The sequence below is a fragment of the Eurosta solidaginis genome, chromosome 4 (assembly GCF_040869045.1).
Source record: "Eurosta solidaginis isolate ZX-2024a chromosome 4, ASM4086904v1, whole genome shotgun sequence".
Classification (NCBI taxonomy): domain Eukaryota; kingdom Metazoa; phylum Arthropoda; class Insecta; order Diptera; family Tephritidae; genus Eurosta; species Eurosta solidaginis.
Window position 1 is genome coordinate 28916269 of NC_090322.1, and position 22887 is coordinate 28939155.

A 22887-nucleotide genomic window follows, 5' to 3' on the forward strand; every position below is an offset into this window, starting at 1 on the left:
AATACAAAACTTGCTCTCTTACATCAGCCTGCCTTTTCAGTTTTCCTAGAACAAAATATTAGTTAGATGCAACTGGGAGCAAAGATCCATGATCATCATTAACACTTATTTCAACGTGCAAGGGTAACCCTTCTCAACTTGAACCAATAACAGGCTACCGCTTACGCATAGAGACCTTTAAGGCAAGGTCCAACGCAGAGAGAATGATGTACATCTGAGCATCTTTAGCTATCATTCTTAGTAGGTTCTTTTTGAGTTTCAAAGTTCGGGCGATAGGGGCTTCAGGTAAGGTAGAAAGGTCTAAGTGAGAAACTCACAAATTGAGATAAAATTTAACTTGAAGCCGACTATATCACGACGGGTTTTGACTTCCAGGGGCGGAATATAAGATATCTTCAAGGAAGAAATGGAAGGAAGGCTTTGACAGTGGTGGGGGCGTTACAATCTAAAAAGACTGCTAGAAAATGGAAAAGGGTACTGAAGCTGGAATGTACTCAAAGCGTTTGCAGACAAATCAATCGTACCAACTTCCAGAATTATGCAGCGTCTTCCAAGCAGAGGTCTATGGCATAGGGAGAGCAGCCAGACTGCTTCAGGATGCATAGTACGGATGCGGACATTAATGTAACGATCTTTGTCGATAGTCAGGGCGCCTTAAAGGCACATAAATGACACCCTTTGTTGCTATTGAAGGGAACTCATTTGCAAATGATACGACCAGGAAAAGTTCCTTAATGAACAAATGGACAAAAGCGAGGCGGACAGCTCTATTTAGACCACCGCTGGGTTATGTCATGAGGAAAATATGAAGGCAACGGACTCACTGGGAACCATCGGTGATGATTATGAAGTTATGTTCCATATTTGGATAGGAAAGGCATTAGTTTACTTCTCAAGCTAAACAAATTTGCTCTGAGAGTACTTTCCGTTGTCATCACATGGCTTATAACAACAAGCACCCTCTGGATATTCGATTCATCACTTTCTCTGCCGATGTCCAGGACTACAAACGAGAAGACTCAGAATTCTCGGCGCACGGTTTTTCGACAGTCTGGCCGAGGTTAGCAAGGTGGATTTTTCACACGTACTTAATTTCATCAGAGAAAGCAAATAGTTCGTTGAGGATTACTTGGGTGTAATCTTGTTGGACTAATGTGTGGCCGCCCTGAACTCACTGAGGGCACTGACAATGAACAAAAATGTATTCGAGTGGAAGTGTGGGAAATTCCAACGCACGAGGGCTTAACCAAAACCTAACCTAACTGGAATTCTGAAAACCCGGAATTTTAGACCCAACATAATATTTTTTATTTAAGCAAAATTCAAATGGAGGACTTATGGAATTTTAAAAGTCTTCTATTCATCATATTTGCAATGTTTTAAATAAATTTTATGTATATATTTCTATAAATTTTTTTTTTTTGCACTTATGCCGTATTTTATAAAAGTTTTAAAGTTCATTGTTTTCAACAGATTGAGTAAATTTTATTTTCCAAAATATTCTAATGTAACATTCCGTTAAATTTTTGCGGGCCAATTCTAAAAACTCTTCTTTTTTTAATTTGCCTTGCCATAAAATTCAAGTTTATTTATGATTATTATAAATTTTTTTATATCCAAATTTTTTTTATTGTTTTTTTTTTTTTTTTTTTTGTATTAAACATTTTTTAATAAAAACGCTTATTTGCTTAAAATTTATTCGTTCAAATATCTGTTCACACATATTTCATATTTTCACGTAAACTTTTTTTTTTCAAAATTTTTATTCAAATAGTGTGTTAATTTTTCGCCTCGTGCACTAATTTATTACTTTCAATCAAGTGCAGAATTTTCATTCAGCACTTTTAAGAGCACATTTATATGTATATAGACATTTTGTTTTTTTTTTTCAATTCTACCGCCAACATATGCTTGGCGTCATTTTTACTATGAGTGAAAACATACCCACTAATGCACACACATACATACATACATGGGTATTACGACAAGTCAGCATATTATAAGTATAATATTAGTATTTTTGTTTGCGAGTGTGTGTGTTTTCTTTTTAATAATTACACACCCTGCCATCGATTTGCTCATTTTAGCTATTGACCGAGCAACAATTCGCACATCATTTAATGACGGTCCAATTTCAAGGCCAATCGAAAGGAAATTTATTCACGCGTTTAACCGCACTTTATATTTATGAGAAAAATAAAATAAAATAAAAAAAAATAAAATTTTATTTTTACCACTATTATTTCATTATTTGTTAATTTATCGATGATGCTACTTTTTGTTTTTTTTATTGGTTTTTTTTTTTGTAATATTTTGATTTGTAATTTTGCAGCGAGTCATGAAGAAAACTTTTCATTGCAGTTTTTGATCGGATTTCCATTACTTAATTTACTTATTGCTTTTAATTTTTTTTTTTATATTAAAATTTTTTTTTAATTTTGCGAAAGAAATATTTCATATAAAAGTAGATTTTTACACCAAATATTTTTTAATTATATATTTAAAAAAAAAAATTGTTTGATATTTTATATTTTTATTTCCTGCAAAATTTTTTTAGTAACATCTTTTTCGCTTTACAATGCATTTGAAGTTAAAAAATTTCAAAATGTTCAACCAAAAATGCTTCCTTCATCTAAACAGCATTAAAATATATGCTTTACAACTCGTCAGACCTTACATGAAAGCAGCTGCTTCGATTTGCCCGCCTGTGCTTACTTCGTCTTCATACACATTTACAAACATACACAAATATGCACATTTTTATTTATTTTTCTGAACTCAATAAAATACGTATTATTGCGAAACGTTTTTCTCGTCAATATTTAGCAGAATCCAGCGAGTTCTTCCTGGTGTTACCACCGTTACGGCCGCCGTTCAACTGCTCTTGGTGAACAGCAATATTTTGGTTTTTATACAAAACAAAAATCGCACCATATTTCTAGTCAACACGAATACGGCTCTTGTTGTCAGTGGTAGAGTAAAGAGTAAAGTTAGCGCTCTTTTGTCATGCACGAAAGAGTGCGTTGAGAAAATTTGTCGTGATGCGCTCTATTCCGTAGCGCAAATTTGAATGCAACCAAGGAGTACACTGCGTATACGTAACTTTTATCGAAGAGTATTTAAAGCAGGGGCTGAAACTGTTATTTCTTTTATAATAGGGGGACTCATGTAACCGTATAAATGCCTTATAAAGTGTGTAAACGTATAAATTTATCTAGTGCGTAAACGAGCTGTCAAATTTTGTATGAAAAATCATTTATACAATTTGTATAAATTTACGCGCACATTTCATTGTGTAAACGCGGTAAACTCAAAGGAATGCAACCTTTTCATCAGAAATCTCCAACATCAGCAAGTAAAGGCGTTTTAGTTTTGATTTTTCACTTAATCTTGGCATTTTTTAATTTGTATAACAATAAAAAAAATTTTGTTTGGCAATAATACAGCTGATAAACAATTAAGTTTATCAAGGGTATTACTAGGTGCGTTCATATAACCGCGTGTGTAAATGGATATAATTTTACACCTTATAAGTTTATATGCTTTCATGAGTCCCCCTAATATAAGTCCTTGCAAAACTATTAATTTTGGACTTTAAATATATTTGGATCAAGATAAAAACTATTTTCGGATTTTTATTTTTTGAGTCCGATAGAACTAGTTAAACTAGGACTTAAAAATAAAAGTCCCGAAATAAAAGTTAAATCAAGACTTTTATTTTTTAAGGCCGAAATAAAAGTCCCGCTTGATAACAAAGAAACGGCTTATCCGAAAAAATTTGGTACCAATCGATTATCTTGGATTCCTAAAATTTAAAACCTTATGGACTTTTGAAAATTTCTGTTAATAATACTAGAAATTCATAAACAAACTAGATCGAAAATCTCGTAGTATAAATGGTGAACTTGCAGTGGATTTTTGCAATAAATTTCTTTCCAATACAACTATTAGAGTGAAAATTGGTAAACCGCATTCTGCTATGATAGGAAAGCTTTCCAAAAAAAGAAATGGTCGTAATCGGTCAGTAGCCACGCCTCTTTCTGTATGTAGAAATTTCTGCACAGAACATGCAATATTTGAGTATCTAAAGAAGCCACGTTATTTAAATTTGGCACGTAAATTACTGACATTGCATGTAGTTGATCCACATAACTTTTTGGACAATGGGCGTGGCACCATCATGTGGGCTGAACTACCGGTTTCGAAGAGTCCTTAAATGATTCCGGAAGGGTGCCAAAATGATATCAAAATAGTCCCGAAATGATCCCGACGGGATACCGGACATATCCCGAAAACTATCCAGAAATTATGCCGGAAGGGCCCCAAAATCATCCCGAAACAGTCCTGGAAAAGTCCCGAAATTACCCTAACGGGATCACGAAAACCATCCATCAATGATCCCGGAATACTCCCGAAAAAGTTCCGAAATAATCCTCACGGAATCCCGGACGGATCCCGAAAACTATCCAGAAATGTTGCCGGGAGGATCCCCAAATGATCCCGCAATAGTCCCGAAATAACTCCGACATATTCACGTACTTAGCAATGAATTCAAGTAGCCAGTTTTGATATTTTTATATACAAGTGGGTGTGACTTTAATTCGATTTTAAAACTTTTTCCGTCGGCATGTACAAATACAAATATGAAGTTCACTTACCAATTTGCAAAAATATTGCTCAAAGTATGTACGAGTTATCGCACTTGAAAGTCCAAAAAATCTTATTTGGAAAGTAGTTGGTGCCACGCCCATTGTCCAAAAAAATTATGTGGACCAACTACCTACAATGTCAGTAATTTACGTGCCAAATTTAAATAACGTGGCTTCTTTAGATACTCAAATATTGCGTGTTCTGTACGGAAATTTCTATATACAGAAAGAGGCGTGGCTACTGACCGATTGCGACCATTTCTTTTTTTTGGAAAGCTTTCCTATCATAGCAGAATGCGGTTTACCAATTTTCACTCTAATAGTTGTATTGGAAAGAAATTTATTGCAAAAATCCACTGCAAGTTCACCATTTATACTACGAGATTTTCGATCTAGTTTGTTTATGATAAATTTCTAGTATTATTAACAGAAATTTTCAAAAGTCCATAAGGTTTTAAATTTTAGGAATCCAGGAGAATCGATTTGTACCAAATTTTTTTAATTCGGATAATCCGTTTCTTTGTTATCAAGCGGGACTTTTATTTCGGCCTTAAAAAATAAGTCTTGATTTAACTTTTATTTCGGGGCTTTTATTTTTACAAGTCCGAGCTTAACTAGTTCTATCGGACTTAAAAAATAAAAATACAGATTTTCCTTTTATATGTGGACTTTTATGGAAAAAGTTCGAAAAATAAAAAGGATGCATAATTCGACATGATATTGCTATAGGGATACCTGGGAACTCAAACATTTTCACCTAGGACAATTTTTTGACCAGGACTTTTTCGACTCCGAAAAAAAAAATAATTATTATTTTCCGTCCCTGATTTAAAGAGTACATATTTGTTATGAATTTTATTAATTTAAATAAATTAATTAATAAATGCAAGGCGCGAAAACCTCTGAAAAGATTTAAGCTCAATTAAATAAAAACGAATTAATTCCAATTTCACGCAGAAACTTAATGGAATCACAATTTCGTTCAATGAAATAATTAAGTTTTCCTTTTCCCACAGGGTCATTTTCTTCATTAAGCGAACATTTGTTAGCAGCCCCAAAAAAACACTACGCTTTTACCAAAAGTAGTTTAAATGGAAAGCAGCTCTTTTCTGCTTCGAAAAAGCCATATTATCTTTTGCTGCAAATGCAGCAAAAATAAATTTTTTTTTTCGTGAATTATTGAAAATAATTTGTTTTTGATTGTCATTTACATTGACAATAAAATTCAACGCATCAAGCAAAACGTACTAGATTTTTAACTCCATTAGGCATTCAATAAAGCAATAATGAGATAATTGAGAAAATTGTATTTTGTATGGAAGACTGAGTTCAATAAGGACTTTAATGTAGAAAAATTGACTAATTATTTCATTAACGCCCTGTGTAAAATTGGTGTAAAATAACACAAACTTAATTAAAGCAAGCCCGATACGTATTTATTTACATTAAATTAAGTTGAATTAAATTAATTATGCTTAAGGCGGACCAGACGCTTGGGACAAGCGACTGTCGAAGCAAAGTCTGGCATTAGATGTTCAACAGAGACCCTTGGGAGATGGGTTACAAAATAGTACTACAAAAGATTTCGGCCAGGATACCGACACCGGAGCTAGATACAGCTGAAATTGATGAATATTACTACCCACGTAATAAGGGAAGATAGTGGTGTTAATACAACAACAACATAGTGATTTCCACATTGAACACTTTAAAAACCTCCGCCATTTACCTGAGCAGAGTAACAACTTGCTTGAGAAATAGTAAAGCTCCAGGCCATATGACATCCTAGCATGTCTAAAGGATGAATTGTTCCCCGAAACATGGAAAAGGCAGCAGTTAGTGTTAATCGGTAAAAGCAAGTGGGACACATATTTGCCATCAGCATGCTGGCTGTTACGCATGCTTCACACAGCCGCAAATATTTTTGAAAGGCAGACATCGTTGAACAAGCAGGAGGACTATCATCCAGGCAGCATGGCTTCAGGCCCAGAAAATTCACTTTAAGCGGAATTTGAAATGTTCTTACAAGCGTAAAAATAGCACAGTATTCGTATCCTTACATGGAACGTTAGTGACGACAAAATTTTTGATCTTAAACGGATTTTTGAGCATAAACGGAAATTAACTTCAAAGAAGTAGTCAAATGTTTAGGGGTAAGGTTGGACTACTGCATTGGGCGCAAATTCAACACGCGACTGAGAAGGCATATAAACAGGTGTCGTTACTAAGCAGATGGCAAACATCGGAGCACCAGCGAAAAGCAAAAGGAAGCTGCTAATTGACATTACCATATCCACGTTACTTTACGGCTCCGAACTGTGGGGAAGCACACTTCGAAAGAATAATCGTTGTAAGCTCTTAACAGGTGTAGAGCGAACAGCAGCTCTGAGCGTAGCCTCCGCTAAACGCACCGTATGAGGACCAGCCGTACAGGGGGTTTGGCGGATTGATCAAACATCCAATCAACTGAAGGTTTCAAATGCTAAGTCCAAAAAATACATTTTTGGCGACGGAAGGCTAATGTCATCGGAACGAACAAGCATCAAAAGCTGTAAAGCTGCAGGCTGAGCGGAAAACAAAATCGTTCCCGAGGCAGTCGTTGTAGTACCAGAAGGTCCGACTATAGAACTAGCCACATCCTCAACACTTCCCTAAAAACTCGGGGAGTTTTTTTGCGGTTACAACAACAACAGTGTTCTTTCCTTTGCCACTAAAAACTTGATATCAATTTGTCTGTTGCAGGAGTCCCATTGTTTCGAGTGATAACCAAAATCGTTCACAAGGCAGTCGGTATAGTACCAGAAGGTCCGACTGTAGGGGACTTAGAATATACCCGCGGAAGGTATGCCTATCATAACAGGCGTCTAAAATACCAAACTGATTCAAGGGTTAGTGTAGCGCGCAACCCTTTCATGGGATTGCCAGCGCAATGTATAGTTTCTTCAGCCCAATTTTCAACCTCACCTTCCAGTGCCGGATCCTGTTTCTTTAACAACCGAGGCTCTGGCGACCACAAGTAGAACGTTTCATGTGCTCATACAAAATCGTTCCCGAGATGGTCGGGCTAGTACCTTAATGGTGCTGTGTTACCGGAACATACCGGATCTCCATCCGGCAAAGGACCATCAACATCGATAACACTCAACAGGGCATTCGGGGAGTGCCATTATCGCTACAACAACAAAAACTGTAGGAACACGTACATCCTCCACATCCATTTCCCTTAACCAGCCTTTTTTCCGATTACAACATCAACATCTTCCTCTGCCACAATTACATTATACCAGCTTATACCAATTTTTCTCATGGAACACCGTGCCATCTGCCGTTTCAGCTGAACATAAGCACACTGGCTGGTTTTTATGGCATTAATATGGAAGAATTATTGCAATTGCAAATTGCATCAAAATTTTACTATAATTTCAAATATATTTGCTTCCAGTGCTTCTAATGTTTTTAAAATCCAGTGCTCCCTAAACTTAAAAAAGTGTACAGTTGATTTCAAACTGTTATTGTGCGACCCTGAAAAACCCAGCTGAGCTATCAAGTCAGAGTTATTGCAATTTTTTGCATAGCAAATGTCATTGTTAATTAAGCCGTTTTTCTGCGGATTTATTGCACAAAATCGAATAATATTTATATAAATTTGGATTTCTCATGCTACAAAAACAATAATAACTACTTCCATTGTGTTAATAAGCCCCGAAGTGTAAAAAGAACGCAACAGCAATAATATTAATCTGCCTTGCTATACGCCGGTGGGGTGGCCAGCCAATCCCACAAAATTATGAACATCACACGTCTGCTTGGACGAAATAACAAAATCTATCAAAAATTCGGTGATTATTGCACCACAGAAGCTGAACCAAATCAATGCTTCATAGTTTGTTGTTTCTGTCAGGAGGAACATATGTGTGAAGCCACCTTCTGGACGCACATGCAAGAGGTGCACAGCTATGTGCCGGCACAACTAAGCATGATGAGTATAGGAAATATGCCAACCAGTACATGCAATGGAGAGGGTGTAAATGAAAGTCCTATGCCAACGCCTGTTTGTCATTTCGACCCAATTGTGCTCAACACAACCATAGCAACAAATGCACTGCATCCAATTGCCACCGATAATGAACCCATGTATGTAGAAGCAGCGTACTTGGAAGGTGTGCAGCTAAATGATCCACAAGCGCTCTTGGAACTCAATGATATAACGCGTACATTTTTCAATTTCAAAGACAAGAATGCGGGTGAAGGTGAAAACGTTGCTAATGCAAACAACATTCCTGAAAAGGAAAATGTGCAACTAGGTAAGAATTTTCTTGCCTTAGTTGTATGCATGTATGTATGTTATTAAGAAGTGTACTTGCTTACAGTTGAAAATGGTGAAACGCCTAAAAAAAAGAGTTTAAAAGATGCTTTTAGAAAATCGCTTGATATCGATAAGCTGTCGCCAAAGCAACTGCTGCAAAACGGCAAACTTTTAAAAAGTCTCTTTAAGCAAATGCAAGCGGTCAACAATGAATTCAAATATAAACTCAACAAGCTAACACAAACTGTACAGATGGTTGAGAATGAGCTAAAGAAAGATCCGGCTAGTCGAACGTACAAGCGTTATATGAAAATTATACCAGATCAACCCTTTACGAGTCGTGATGAAGTACTCATACTGGATGATGAGTTACATCATAGTAAGGAGATGCGTGATGCCCTGGTAAGTAAAAATATTTTTAAAGCGATCTCTGAGTGAAAGAACTATTTAACCTTCAAGGAGCTGTGAGATTCAAGAGGATGATGAGCGCAATTCACAGCTTCCGAAACCCTATTGTAAACCTCACCCTTGGCGAATCGTGTTACTAATATGAATGTATTATACAGATATTTAGTAGAAAATGCTCTGGCGATAGATAGATAGATAAGTTGTGAGGTTAAGCACTGCGACCTATTGGTCTATTGTGCCCTCATTCTCTTTACAACACCTCGTCCAAACCGAGTTCTCTGAGAAAATCAATAATGTTTCTCGGCTTCAAAAAGTGTATATCACTACTTTCTAATTTAGGTGATCCTCTGAGCCTAAGTCACCTCTCTCGCGACTGCATCGCATTCCATCAGGATGTGTTCTGCAGTCTCAACTGCGCGATCACAGAATCGACAGAGGCTAATAGACGAAATACCTAGTTTATGCATGTGGCTTTTTAGCCTGCAGTGACCTGTGAGTATGCCTGCTAATATTTTAAGACGACCCCATGCTCCTAATGGAATCAGGGGTGGTAGATCGGCTGGCATATAAGGTTAAATGTGGTCATGATGTATATTGGAACGATTTTCCCGTCATCCCTTTTCAAATTTAGTTTCCAGACGTGGTCATATGAAATCGTTCCCGAGATGGTGGGGCTAGTACTCTAATGGTGGCTGTTACCGGAACATACCGGATCTATAACCGGCAAAGGGCCATCAACATCGATAACACTCCCCAAGACCTTCAGGGTGTCCCCCATTGGGTTAGGGGGCTTAGAATATACTCGAAGCAGGTATACCTATCTTAAGAGTTGACTGATATACCAAATTGAGTCAAGGGGTTGTGTAACGCAACCCTTCAAGGGGTTGCAAGCGCAATATATACCTTCATCAACCCAATTGTCAACCTGGCTTACCCGTGACGAATCCCGTTTCTTTAAAAGCTGGGGCTCTGGCGACCCCAAGTTCCTCATGGATCTAGAGGGCGGGATGGCCTAGAAGGTTTCATGTGAGTGTATCAAATCGTTTCCGAGATGGTGGGGCTAGTATCTTAATGTGCTTGTGACCGGAACGTAGCGGATTTGCATCCGGCAAAGGACCATCAACATCGATAACACTTCCAAAGGCCTTCGAGTTTCGCTACAACAACAACAACAAGCTTCGGGGAGTGTCTTTATCGCTACAACAACAACTCAAGAAGCTGTTTGTGAATATTTAGCAGAGCAAACAACTGCTGAAGAATGGTGATGTAATGGCTAAGTCGTTTACTCTTGATGTTGACCACAACTGCACCTGTCCGAATAGTTCGCATAACAATAACCCCACAGTCTGATGTTATTAGCATAAGATTCTTAAATATACCGTTTTCCAACTGAATGATGATATAAGACGTTCTTTAACAGAGATATTGCGTTTTTCATTTTTTAAATCCGGCATTCTTACCTTTTATTCATAAAGAACAAACTAGTTTTATTAAGCTCTTATAATTGACATGTCTTTATGAATAAGGGCGTTAATCTATGAGACTTTAAAACACGTGAAAAATTTAATATCCTTAGCTCGAAGAAACGCTAGCAATTGGCACACAAAATGCTGACCTTTTCTGTCGGCTAGTATGGCGTTTTATAATGACGGATGAAGTATCAAATCAATTCTGTTGGCGCGGTGTTGTTAATTTGGATAAAGTTATTAAGTATCCTGTAAAAGATATGACCATTATGGAGGTACTTCAAAGTAAGTGTTATAAAATAATAAACAGAAAAGAAAGCAAACTTTATATTTTTACTCACACACGCAGGTGCGTTCCGCGAAAAGTTTCCTGGACAAAGTCTACAATTCTTCAAAGATCGCACTATGTCATACTTTAATAAAGCATCTGACCGTTTGAAACGGAAACAAGTTAATAAAACTGATGGCAATGGCAGTGAGGGTAGTACCTGTGATTTTCTCATAAATAAAGAAGACGAACAAACAGAATGTGATTTTAAACGCGCATGTAATGGCATTAAAAATGTTGAGGATGACATTGATACAGCATTTGAAGAAGTATTTAACGGACGAAACGTTATATATAAATGAGCAAGATATTGTCAAAGTGCTAGACACAAAATATATTAACATTTTAGTAATAACATTCCAATATGTATAAGCTCTTGCGCCTAATTTGTGTAGCAAAACTATTAGTATTAGTTACTCGAGCGCAGCGGTTGTTTGCCGAAACAAAGACTGTCATATCAGCATAAAAAACTTCCAAGCAATGTTATATGAAACAGAAATGGACTTTTTATATTAACAAAATAAATATAAGATACCCACCGTTGGAGAAATTTTAGAAATAATATGTTGATACTATTCCACACTACATAATCAGCATTCCAGTAGAGTATTTTTTATAATATATATTACTCTATGTGAATTAGTTTTAAGTTTTAATCACCTACTACACATATTCACAAAGCCTACGAGTGTATTTCCTTATTCATTCTGAAACTTGGGAACGATCTTTTCCATTTAAGCATTCATAAACCATTTTTTTCATTCACTTATTAATATAAAATATTCTGAACACCTTCGTTTGAGCGAGATAGTTTGAAAACTTATCAAAAGTTTTTGATACGGTCAACCACGGCAAGCTACTGTAAATCTTGGAAGGGTCCTCCCGTACTCCAAGTGTCCAAAGGTAGACCGCAAATCATCTGTCTGATCGGCATGCATCACTGCAATTCAGGAAAGTTACATCTGAACACAAAAGAATTAAACAATGGGTACCACAAGGCTGTCCTATACTCGCTTATCTTCTACATATCGAAGCTCCCTTCGCCACAAGAAGGAGTCACCATTGTATCGTACGTCGATGACTGAACGATAATGGCTACAGGTTCCCGCTCACCCATTTATGAGCTATGTAATAAAATAACCTCTCTGATCTCCAGTTTTTTCGCCTCGCGAAACCTGACATTGTCTCCGACCGAATCATCGGCGACCTTACTTACAACATGAACATGGCAAATGTCGACCATTTGGGCATCCACGTCGATGGCATTCTGTTGAAATTGCAAGTTTGCTTAGACTCCCGTTAGAGGATATTGCTACAAAAACACCAAGTTTGAAAAGAATAAAATAAACTCCAATAGTTCCGTCGGCTAGCTATATGTTTACGAGCGAATTACTTCAATGTTTACTTATGTATTCCCTTTCAGATAAACTGTCGAATCATCTACTATTTCTATTTTGTATCCAGAATGAATAAATAGACTCTGCATTAAAAAAAAAAGGGTTTTAACTTTGACTAATTTAACAGTTGGTAAAAAAGCATGTATTTTATATAAAGTATTAAGCAAAATGCGAATTTTAATATAAGCGTACATATGAGCTCGGGTCATCAAGTTGGTTAGTTTTATTCGTACAATAAATAAACTGCTACCGAAATTCGGCAGAACTACAAAGAATGCCGAATGTAAATCTCAGGCAGACGGCAGAGTTGAAGCGAGAAACGTTGCTGAAATGAAAGTGATATCTTAACAAGTAAGGAAGGCTAAGTTCGTGTGTAACCGAACATTACGTACTCAGCTGAGAGCTTTGGAGACAATAAGGGAAAATCACCATGTAGGAAAATGAACCTAGGGTAAGCCTGTCTGAATGTGTTTGTATGGGATGGGTATCAAATGGAAGGTATTAAAGACAATTTTGAAAGGGAGTGGGCCATAGTTCTATAGGTGAACGCATTTTCGAGATATCCCCATAAAGGTGGACCAGGGGTGACTATAGAGCGTGTTTCTACGATATGGGTATCAAATGTGGTAATGAGTATTTTAAAAGGGAGTGGGCCTTAGTTCTTTCGCCATAAAGGTGGACCAGGGGTGACTCTATAATGTATTTTTACGATATGGGTATCAAATTAAAGGTATTAATGAGGGTTTAACCCCATTTAATTTGTTGAGTCCTTGTTCGCACCTATTGGATGGGGCGAAGCACTGCTACAACAACAACAAGAACAGGGTTTTAAAAGGGAGTAGCCCTTAATTGTATATGTGAAGGCGTTTTGGAGATATCGGCCAAAATGTGTACCAGGGTGACCCAGTACAGCATCTGTCGGGTAGCGCTAATTTATTTATATATGTCATATCACGAACAGTATTCCTGCCATGATTCCAAGGGCTTTTGATTTCGCCCTGCACAAGTTTTTCATTTTCTTCTACTTAATATGGTAGGTGTCACACCCATTTTACAAAGTTTTTTCCAAAGTTATATTTTGTGTCAAAAAACCAATCCAATCACCATTTTTCATCCCTTTTTTCGTATTTGGTATAGAATTATGGCATTTTTTTCATTTTTCGAAATTTTCGATATCGAAAAAGAGGGCGTGGTCATAGTCGGATTTCGTCCATTTTTAATACCAAGATAAAGTGAGTTCAGATAAGTACGTGAACTAAGTTTGGTAAAGATATATCGACTTTTGCTCAAGTTATCGTGTTAACGGCCGAGCGGAAGGACAAACGGTCGACTGTGTATAAAAACTGGGCGTGGCTTCAACCGATTTCGCCCATTTTCACAGAAAACCGATATCGTCATAGAAGCTATGCCCTTACCAAATTTCACAAGGATTGGTAGATTTTTGTTCGACTTATGGCATTAAAAGTATTCTAAACAAATTAAATGAAAAAGGGCGGAGCCACGCCCATTTTTTAATTTTATTTTATTTTTATATTTTGTTGCACCATATTACTGGAGTTGAATGCTTACATAATTTACTTATATACTGTAAAGATATTCAATTTTTGTTAAAATTTGACTTTGAAAAAAAATTTTTTTTAAGTGGGCGTGTTCTTCATCCGATGTTGCTAATTTTTTTTTAGTACACATACAGTAATAGGAGTAAAGTTCCTGCCAAATTTCATCATGATATCTTCAACGACTGCCATATTACAGCTTGCAAAACTTTTGAATTACCTTCTTTTAAAAGTGCCACGGCCATTGTCCAAAATTTAATAATTTTCTATTCTGCGTCATAAGGTCAACCCACCCACCAAGTTGCATCGCTTTATCCGCCTTTGGTCATGAATTTTCGCACTTTTTCGGTTTTTCGAAATTTTCGATATCGAAAAGGTGGGCGTGATTATAGTCCGATTTCGTTGTTGTTGTTGTTTTTGTTGTTGTAGCAATGCTCGCCCCACCTAATAGCCGCGACCGATCACAAATTGTCATCAATATCCTCTAACGGGAGTCCAAGGAAACTTGCCTTTCGACAGGGGTGGACCATAAGGAAAGGGGTGTTAGAGGCGTTGGTTCCGCATTACAATTAAAGAGATGGTTGGTGTCATGTGGGGACACATTGCAAGCGGGGCATGCATTTTGTATGTCGGGGTTGATTCTGGATAGGTAAGAGTTTAACCTGTTACAGTACCCAGAACGAAGTTGAGCAAGAGTGACACGCGTTTCCCTGGGGAGTATGCGTTCCTCTTCCGCGAGTTTTGGATACTTTTCTAGACGCCTGTTTATGGAGTTCACCAAGGACCTGCTTGTGTTTTTTCGCTTCATACGGCTGGGTTCTCAGGTGCCGTATTTCCTCAAAATGCTTACGGAGATTACTCCTTAAGCCCCTAGGCGGTGCTGGTTCATCAATCAGATGTCTGTTGGGATGCCCAGGTTTCTGGGTATTCAACAGGAACTGTTTGGTCAGCATCTCATTTCTCTCCCTGATGGGGAGTACTCTCGCCTCATTATGCAGATGGTGTTCTGGGGCCATAAGAAGACAGCCCGTGGCGATTCTGAGAGCAGTATTTTGGCAGGCCTGTAGTTTCTTCCAGTGGGTAATTTTTAGGCTTGGCGACCATATGGGTGACGCGTAGCACGTAATCGGCTGGCTAATTGCCTTGTATGTAGTCATGAGCGTTTCTTTATCTTTTCCCCAAGTACTGCCAGCGAGTGATTTGAGGATTTTGTTACGGCTCTGAATTCTCGGAATTGCGGCTGCGTGCTCACCAAAATGTAGATCCTGATCAAACGTCACACCCAAGATTTTGGGGTGTAGGACAGTCGGTAGCGTAGTGCCATCGACGTGGATGTTCAAAATGGTCGACATTTGGGATTTCGTTCATTTTAAATAGCGATCTGAGATGAGTGCCCAGGAACATACATACGAAATTTCATTAAGATACCTCAAAATTTACTAAAGTTATCGTCAAAATAAAAATTGCTGCGCGCCAAGCATAGCTTATAGCGAGCATTCTACCGTCAGCCTTAGAACTTTTTCTGACATACTCAACTTTAAGACTTTGCATACTGCTTGAGCGTGGGCATTCTTCAAACTTACTTTTTTTTAACTATTAATACATACATATACTTATTCATTTTTACAACTCTCTTATTAATAATGTTCTTGCCTATACAACTTGATTCAACATGTAAGAAAGTCTAAGTTCGGGTGAAAATGAACATTACTGAACTGTGCTTGCTTATAAGGCTGCAGCATTATAAGACCCTTAGGAAAAGTGGGCGCAATTTTAATTATCTTCACTCAGTCTATATAATTTGGCAAGGATTGTGTCTCTGCCAAATATCTATGTAAAACCTTTAACGGCTTTTGATACATGGCTTGTTAAACTTCCTTTTCTTCTTCTAAATTTTTTGGAATTTGTTTTGCCTCATAAAACCAATTCAACTACTAAATTTCATTAGCTTAGCGGTATTCATTTTTGAATTATTACATTTTCGATAATAAAAAGTGGTATCTATCTCGATTTCTTTATACCTGTACAACCAACTGTTCTCCAATCAAATTTATAATAAATACTCTGTGCACAAGTACAGCTGGGTATAAAAATAAATAAAACAAAACCATAGGCTTTTATTTTTGTACTGAATCGGGGCAAAATCAAATTTATTTATTATTCACTAAAATCTTAAAACAATATAATTGTACCATTATGTCTGATATTTCTATACAATCAAACTTTTACATACACATTTTTACATTTTAGTATTTACTTTACATACATAAGTGCATACATAACAATGTTTTTTTTTTTTGTACGAGGTCATGAGGGTTCGGGTTGATAAGAATTATAAACATAAATATTTTATATTTTGGAGCAAAAACTATCTATCTTCTAATTCATATAAATTTGTAAAGCGTTCATTATTACGTCCAATGTCCTCCCTAAATACATAAATTTTAAGTTAACACAATTTTGTTTAAGTCAGTTAGTCTAACACCGGCCCTCAGACCTCAAATCCACTCATATATATTTTATATCCAACATACATTTGTAGATGTATGCATTTTTATATATTTTGTATTTCAAAAGAAATCGCTTAATACTATAAAAAAAGATAAAAACAACTTTCAACTTACGTAACACTAAGCTCGAAATTGCACAAAATTTTAATAAAAAAATTAAGTTTTTCGATTTTAATGTTCTACCTCATTACAAACTCAAAAAAATTTTATGTATATTCTATTTGTATGCATTTTTTTATACTGCTTATTATAACACTTTTGTTTTTCTTACAAACTACACTAGGTTTGTTATTATTGCTACTACAAAATAAAAAAATAAAATAAATAAAAAAAATATTTTTTATAAATTTTAATATTGCAACCAATTGCAAATTATGCAGAAAATATATTCAATCAATAAACAAAGTTTTATTAGCATACAAATACCCTGCAGTTTTTTTAAGACCTGGTCAGCTCATGAATGTTATAAGACTTTACAACACCGGACTTTTATATGTCTTTGCTAGTGCAGCCTGTTCGAAAACGCCCCAGTCTCAAATACATACTTGGTTGGGATAAACAATGTTTTTTTTTATTAGGGCGTTTTAAGCAAAACATATACGGGAAAGGTTCCTCAATCAAGTAATTTTTTATTTATATATGAATCGATGAAATCAAACTTGGCAAAGTGCATGATAGGCAAATTTTGGGAAATTTGGGTTATTTGTTTCATAAATTTCCATTTGATAGAGCTGTTGCTAACGTGTGAAGATTGCAAAGAAATCATGAAAAGTAAAATTATACTTGCAATAATTAGTTTTTCTTTACTTTTCAAAAAAAAATAGCGAATATTAAATCTCTTGTTTTAAACTTATGAACATTTTTTAGATATGCGTGTGTATATGTGAGAACTACTTCGCTGATGATTGCATACTTTTGTGAGTATCTCTCCACTGTTTGTATGTACGTATGTGTATACATAATGATTGATTTGTTTATACACATACAAGTGACTGCTTAGTATCGGCTTAGAGATAGTGTTGATAATATTCGTCACAATATTTTAGATTAACTCTGAACTTAAAAAATAACTTTCCACTCTGCAAATGGACCTGCTAATCGACATAAAGACCAAATTAAACTTACTTAACCCTAACGGCATAGTCGTAACCATACCCATATACATCTCCAATGTGATCGATTAATGGTGCCTCAACCTAAAAATCGTGAAAAGTTCATAAAAATGAAAAAAAAAACGCAAGCAATTACAAACATATTCCACAAAAAATAAGTCTCTTAGTCAAAACGTATCCAAAACGATGAATAAAATCTACAAAAAGTTATTAAATTCACCAACTCAAATATTTTTAGGTTATGGATATGGCGAAAGACCAAAAACCAATTGGTTGGCTATGATATGGTTATGGTGTTAACGTTATGGTATGGCACCAATAATCGATTACATTGATTTCCATAAGCCATAAGGTAGGTTCGATCAGCTGTTTTATCTGGTTATGGTTTTATGGTTATAAGTCACCATTAATTACACCTTAAAAAAACTTTAAATGCCAGGCAAAAAACTACATACTTGCATTTTTCATTGAAAGCATAGCAAGTGATTTCATCACAAAGTTGCTTTAATATGTGTTTGGCCAATATTTTATGTGACTGTTATGCCAGGTTGATGCATTAGCTCTTGCTTTATGAAACTGTGTCAAAAAGTAATACTTCGAAAAAATTGTACTTAGCAGACTTCCACTCTAAGGCGACGATATGGTATTTATATGCGACATTGCATTCGTGCAAGTATTTTGATAGGTACCAGAAGAGTTCAAGGTTAAACAACGCTGAAATATGAAATGCCCTTTTTAAAGAAAAGCATAAATTTCATTTTCCGATCTACGTCTGAATTCAGACCTTAAAAATGGTAAACCAAGTGCTAAGATCTATGTACCTGCAACCGCAGCTTCTCACTTACAGCCTTATACCTGAATTAAGGACTTTGGTTAAAATACCTGCATTTTTTACTTGGAATTAAGTCGTAAAACAACTAGTAAGGCCTGAAAATTATTTTAGTGCATTTAGGGCCTCCCCGGTCTGCTGGGTATTTGCATTTTGTATTTTTTGTGACATTTCGTCACTCAATTTCAAAAATGTTGCGGCACAAGCACCTTCGATCCTTTCAGAAAATGTTTCTTTTTACGATGCGTAGATAAATTACACGATTGCTTAAATGAAGCCCCACATAATTCACAAGCAAAACGTCGCTCTTTACTATGCACTGCACGATGTAACTCCAAACGTGATTGATATTTAAACTTCAAGCCACAGGTCTCATAATCACATACATACCAACGTTCACCATCTTCTGAAGACATTACACTACTAGCACTCGCTGTTGTGCTATTCGATTCAATTTTTGGCATTTCATGTTGTGACATTAGTGCTGCAGCAGCTATAGCGCTTGGCATGCTGATTGTGTGTGCCAGCGTTGATGCATTATGTACTATAGCAGATGCATACGAACTAACGGGTGTAACATGAGGCAGCTGGTATAATGTTGGAGGTGCTGTACTTACTTCAATATTTTGATGTGCAATGCTGATGTTATTGCCAGCACCCCCATTGCCGCCACTTCCTCCTCCGCCCCCACTGCCATCACCATCTCCGCCTCCGTTACCACCAGCTGCAGCAATTCTTTGCACGTTTTGTTGTGCTGCTAACTGTTGTGGTGGCGCCATCGCTAGTGTATGTCGTATATTAGGTGGTTCTACTTTTATGTCAATTTGTACTGCATCCGGTTCAATGGCGCGCATTTCTGTATAATCCTTTGGTTCTTGTTTTTCATGTGAGTTATCACCGTGGTCGAGTGCGCTGCTTGCGCGCAACTCTTCTTCATTCACTTTTCGATATAATGGCAAAGGCATGAGATGTGCTGTTGTTGCTTCTGCTTCCATGTAATTGCGCGCTGGTTCCTGTTGTACATATTTCGGAGGGAAACAAATTTACCAAACTTTTTTCTCATTTGCTTTAGGTCGAGATCTAGTACTCAACTCACCTGCTTGAAACCTAAACCGTGCATGAAATTATGTTCATCTTGGATATGCTTCCAAAATTGATCTTGTGTCTGTAACTCTTCCTGGCAAACTTGACAAACAATCCAAAAGCTCGCATCACCCGACAAACAAAATTCACCCAACTTTGTATAGATCTTATTATTTTTACTTAATATGCGTGGGAAACCCATTTTCCTCACACTAACCCACAAATATCACTAATTAAAAAATATTCACAATTCGCGAAAATATCTGAAAAAAATCGTAATTTCGTTGCCCAATATTTTTGTTTATCTCCAGTGACGTTTTTTATCAGCTGGTCGATAAAGCACAGGGCTGTATTTGTTGCAGAGAAATAAGCTCATAATAAACAAACCTCGAAAGTAACAATTCCACCACGGTCAATCTCTCCATCGGGGCTTAGTCGAATTTTCGATAACTATTGTCGATTTCCGTATATCTCTTGAACTGTTAATGCTGGAACCTTAAATCAAATTGTGGAGTAATCTCCAGATATGTCGCTATACAATGCAAAAAAAAAGTGCCGAAAATCTTGCCTGGTTCACGAGGGGATCACTTGCGAGCCGATAAACTAAAATTTTCGCCTTGAAGGGTTAATGATAGAACTTTTGTCAAACTGTAGGGACTAACTATATATTGCAAAAATTTTTTTAGGGAATTTTGCTTGTATCAAGAGATATACACAATAAGCCGTTTATCGGCAGCTACTGACGAATGAACAGATTATTGTGCATATCTCTTGAACCAAGCAAAGTTTTAGAACTTTTTTTATGGCAGCATTCAACTACTTACCTGCAAATTAAGTCACCATGCAATTGAGGGTTCTATCGTTAACGGTTAAGGCGCTAAGTGGATTAATCGTTTTTTCGATAATTACTGTTCCTTTTTTGCATATCTCTTGAACCGTTAATGTTGGAACCTTGAATCGAATTGCGTCGTAATCTATAAGTAGGCATATAACACGAGAGAAATTTTTAGAACATCTCGCTTGGTTCAAGAGATATGGGGCAATTTATGTGCCGGGTCATTTGTGTACCGATAAATTCCAATTTTTCTTTGAAGGGTTAACGATGGAAGTTTATATCAAATTGTGGACTAATCTACAAGAGGGTGCCTAAATATTGCTATAACAAAAACTTCGTAATTTGGCTTGGTTCAAGACCCTGCAAAAATCGTTGGATCATGTGGTCCACTGGAGTACTTATCGTATTATAAGACGATCATTGCTCATTTTTAACGATTGTAATCACTACACGATGTTTATTCGACTGTGGGTACTCCATGGATTACTCTGATGTAATGCGGAGCTGGAGTATATGGTCCCGTCCTTGGTCTTCGCAATGTTAATTGGACCATATTTTTTGTATGAATTGTGGTTAATTTTGGAGCAATCGGTTTGTCCATAGCGAGTACTCCATACATGCATGCATGGATTACTCGCGATTTTTGCAGGGGATATACAAAAAAGGAACAGTAATTTCGAAAAACCGATTAGTGCACTTAGCGCGTCAGCCGTTAATGATAGAAGTTGAATCAAATTGTGAAATAATATACCTGAAGGAGGCTGACTGCTGGAAAAAAAAAATTTGAAATTTTGCCGATTAACCTTTGTAGCGCCGCAGAAATCAATCAATTCATGTATGGGTTTGTCATAAGTTACCTTCCACAGTACAGAACTTTCATAATTTCCCTGGCCGCAAATTTTTTCCATTCGCATCTACCACAATCACTTTTATTACCAGGCTCTCAGAACTACAGAAGCGGATACTTAACTTGCCTGTGTGTGTGAAATTTTGTTGGCTTCTCCCACCCATGCAAACACACATTGTATACTTTTAGGCAGATGTCGTATGTTTCTAAGGGAACTCAAGATGTTTGAGCGGAAGTGCATACACAAGTCAACATCTGCAGCCTAAAAGTATGCAACGTCCGTTTTAATGAGTTGGAGGAAGCAACAAATTTTAGCACACACACACGTATTAGTGAGTGGTATCCGCTTATGTAGTTATGCGCGCCTGGTATTTTTTACACTTTATGATCGCTGTAGATGCAAAAATTGAGAATGCAAAAAAATTGCCGCCAGGGATGAGTATTCTGATGATTTCTGACGCCGTATTGGTATATAGTTGGTAAAGATACTTAGCAGAGATTCTGAGTTCGATTTCCAGGTACTATCGTAATTATCGTGATCACCTGCAGTATTTAAGCCAACTGATATGATGGTATAAATGGAGTGTCTGGATACTGCTGGGGGCTCCGGATATAGACTCACGCCCAATGCCTTACGATTCCATAACACCATTGCATTTCCTGAGGAGTTTTTAAGGCTATGGGGCATTTGTTGCAGACAATAGAGATCAACTTGCAGAACAGTTGAAAGGTTCTCTCTTGGAGAGTATGTGACAGTCCCCCTTCCTTAGGTATTTATAATTCTCAAGACCAAAAACTCTTTATGGTGTATTTCATAGTTTACGCAGAAGCTTAAATGGCAAGATCATAAAAACATAGTCACCATATTTATTGATCGTTTCATGAAAAAATTTTACGTTTAATTAATTCAATTTTAATTTATCAATCTAAAACTACAGTATTAATGTATTGCTTTAATGTTAACTTTACAAGAATATAATAGATTCTAACATTTGTTCATAATAAATGATTTCAAGCACATTTCATTTGCCTTCTTTAATCGATGTAATTTTTATGTTCGGTTTATGTGATTGAGTTACGACTTTAACTTAGGTGCAGCATTGTAGTCTCTCAGTACCAATAATTGATTCCTGTGCTGCTCTGCTTGTGACTTTCATGGTATGCAAACCTCTGAAGTTTGATTTATAAGGATGCGATCCAGGCGCGTATTCAGGGGGGGGGGGGTTTGGGGGTTCAAACCTCTACCCGAAATTTCCGAAAATTAAAAAATATTCGTCTGTACTAGAATAATTACTCTATTCACTTTTAAAACCCCTGTTAAGAAAATAGCATTAGAGGTCACAACTAAACTCCTGCAACGGTTCACTCATGTTCTTCTCGCACAGAAGAGGAATATCGGCTTCAAGAAGATTTTTTGTGTTTTACACCAGTAAAAGATGTAACCGGGAAAGGGCTTGGCAATGCACTTCTTGCGACTCTAAAAGAGCTGAAAATTGAGTCTTCTTACATGGTTGGACAAGGTGAATATCAATAATGAGTAGAAGTAGAAGAAATTTAATTA

The 22887-nt window shown here is 36.6% G+C and overlaps 3 protein-coding genes across 3 annotated transcripts in view; 1 reads left to right on the top strand and 2 right to left on the bottom strand.

Moving 5' to 3' along the window:
• LOC137249472 (mucin-3A) overlaps positions 1 to 2865 on the bottom strand; it is a 64775-nt gene extending 61910 nt beyond the window's left edge. The window contains exons 1-2 of the mRNA XM_067781017.1: positions 2678 to 2865; positions 2235 to 2540 (exon numbers count right to left, since the gene is read on the bottom strand). The gene's annotated coding sequence lies outside the window, so the exon portion shown is untranslated. The remainder of the gene's footprint in view (positions 1 to 2234; positions 2541 to 2677) is intronic.
• Positions 2866 to 8216: 5351 nt separating this feature from the next.
• On the top strand, positions 8217 to 16610 carry LOC137249491 (uncharacterized). Its single transcript, XM_067781049.1, has 4 exons — positions 8217 to 8953; positions 9020 to 9357; positions 10940 to 11114; positions 11179 to 16610. The coding sequence occupies exons 1-4, from the start codon at positions 8437 to 8439 to the stop codon at positions 11457 to 11459; spliced, it is 1311 nt and encodes a 436-aa protein (XP_067637150.1). The 5' UTR covers positions 8217 to 8436; the 3' UTR covers positions 11460 to 16610.
• On the bottom strand, positions 16455 to 19949 carry ATbp ((A+T)-stretch binding protein). The gene is made up of 2 exons (XM_067781050.1): positions 19658 to 19949; positions 16455 to 19574 (listed from the first exon to the last, which is right to left on the bottom strand). The coding sequence occupies exons 1-2, from the start codon at positions 19844 to 19846 to the stop codon at positions 18747 to 18749; spliced, it is 1017 nt and encodes a 338-aa protein (XP_067637151.1). The 5' UTR covers positions 19847 to 19949; the 3' UTR covers positions 16455 to 18746.
• Between the last annotated feature and the right edge of the window lie 2938 nt (positions 19950 to 22887).

Coding starts and splice junctions, on each gene's coding strand:
- LOC137249491 (XM_067781049.1), top strand. CDS start 8,437: ATGAACATCACACGTCTGCTTGGACGAAATAACAAAATCTATCAAAAA. Junction 8,954..9,019: donor AAAGGAAAATGTGCAACTAG/GTAAGAATTTTC, acceptor ACTTGCTTACAG/TTGAAAATGGTGAAACGCCT. Junction 9,358..10,939: donor AGGAGATGCGTGATGCCCTG/GTAAGTAAAAAT, acceptor TAATATCCTTAG/CTCGAAGAAACGCTAGCAAT.
- ATbp (XM_067781050.1), bottom strand. CDS start 19,846: ATGGGTTTCCCACGCATATTAAGTAAAAATAATAAGATCTATACAAAG. Junction 19,575..19,657: donor ACGGTTTAGGTTTCAAGCAG/GTGAGTTGAGTA, acceptor TATGTACAACAG/GAACCAGCGCGCAATTACAT.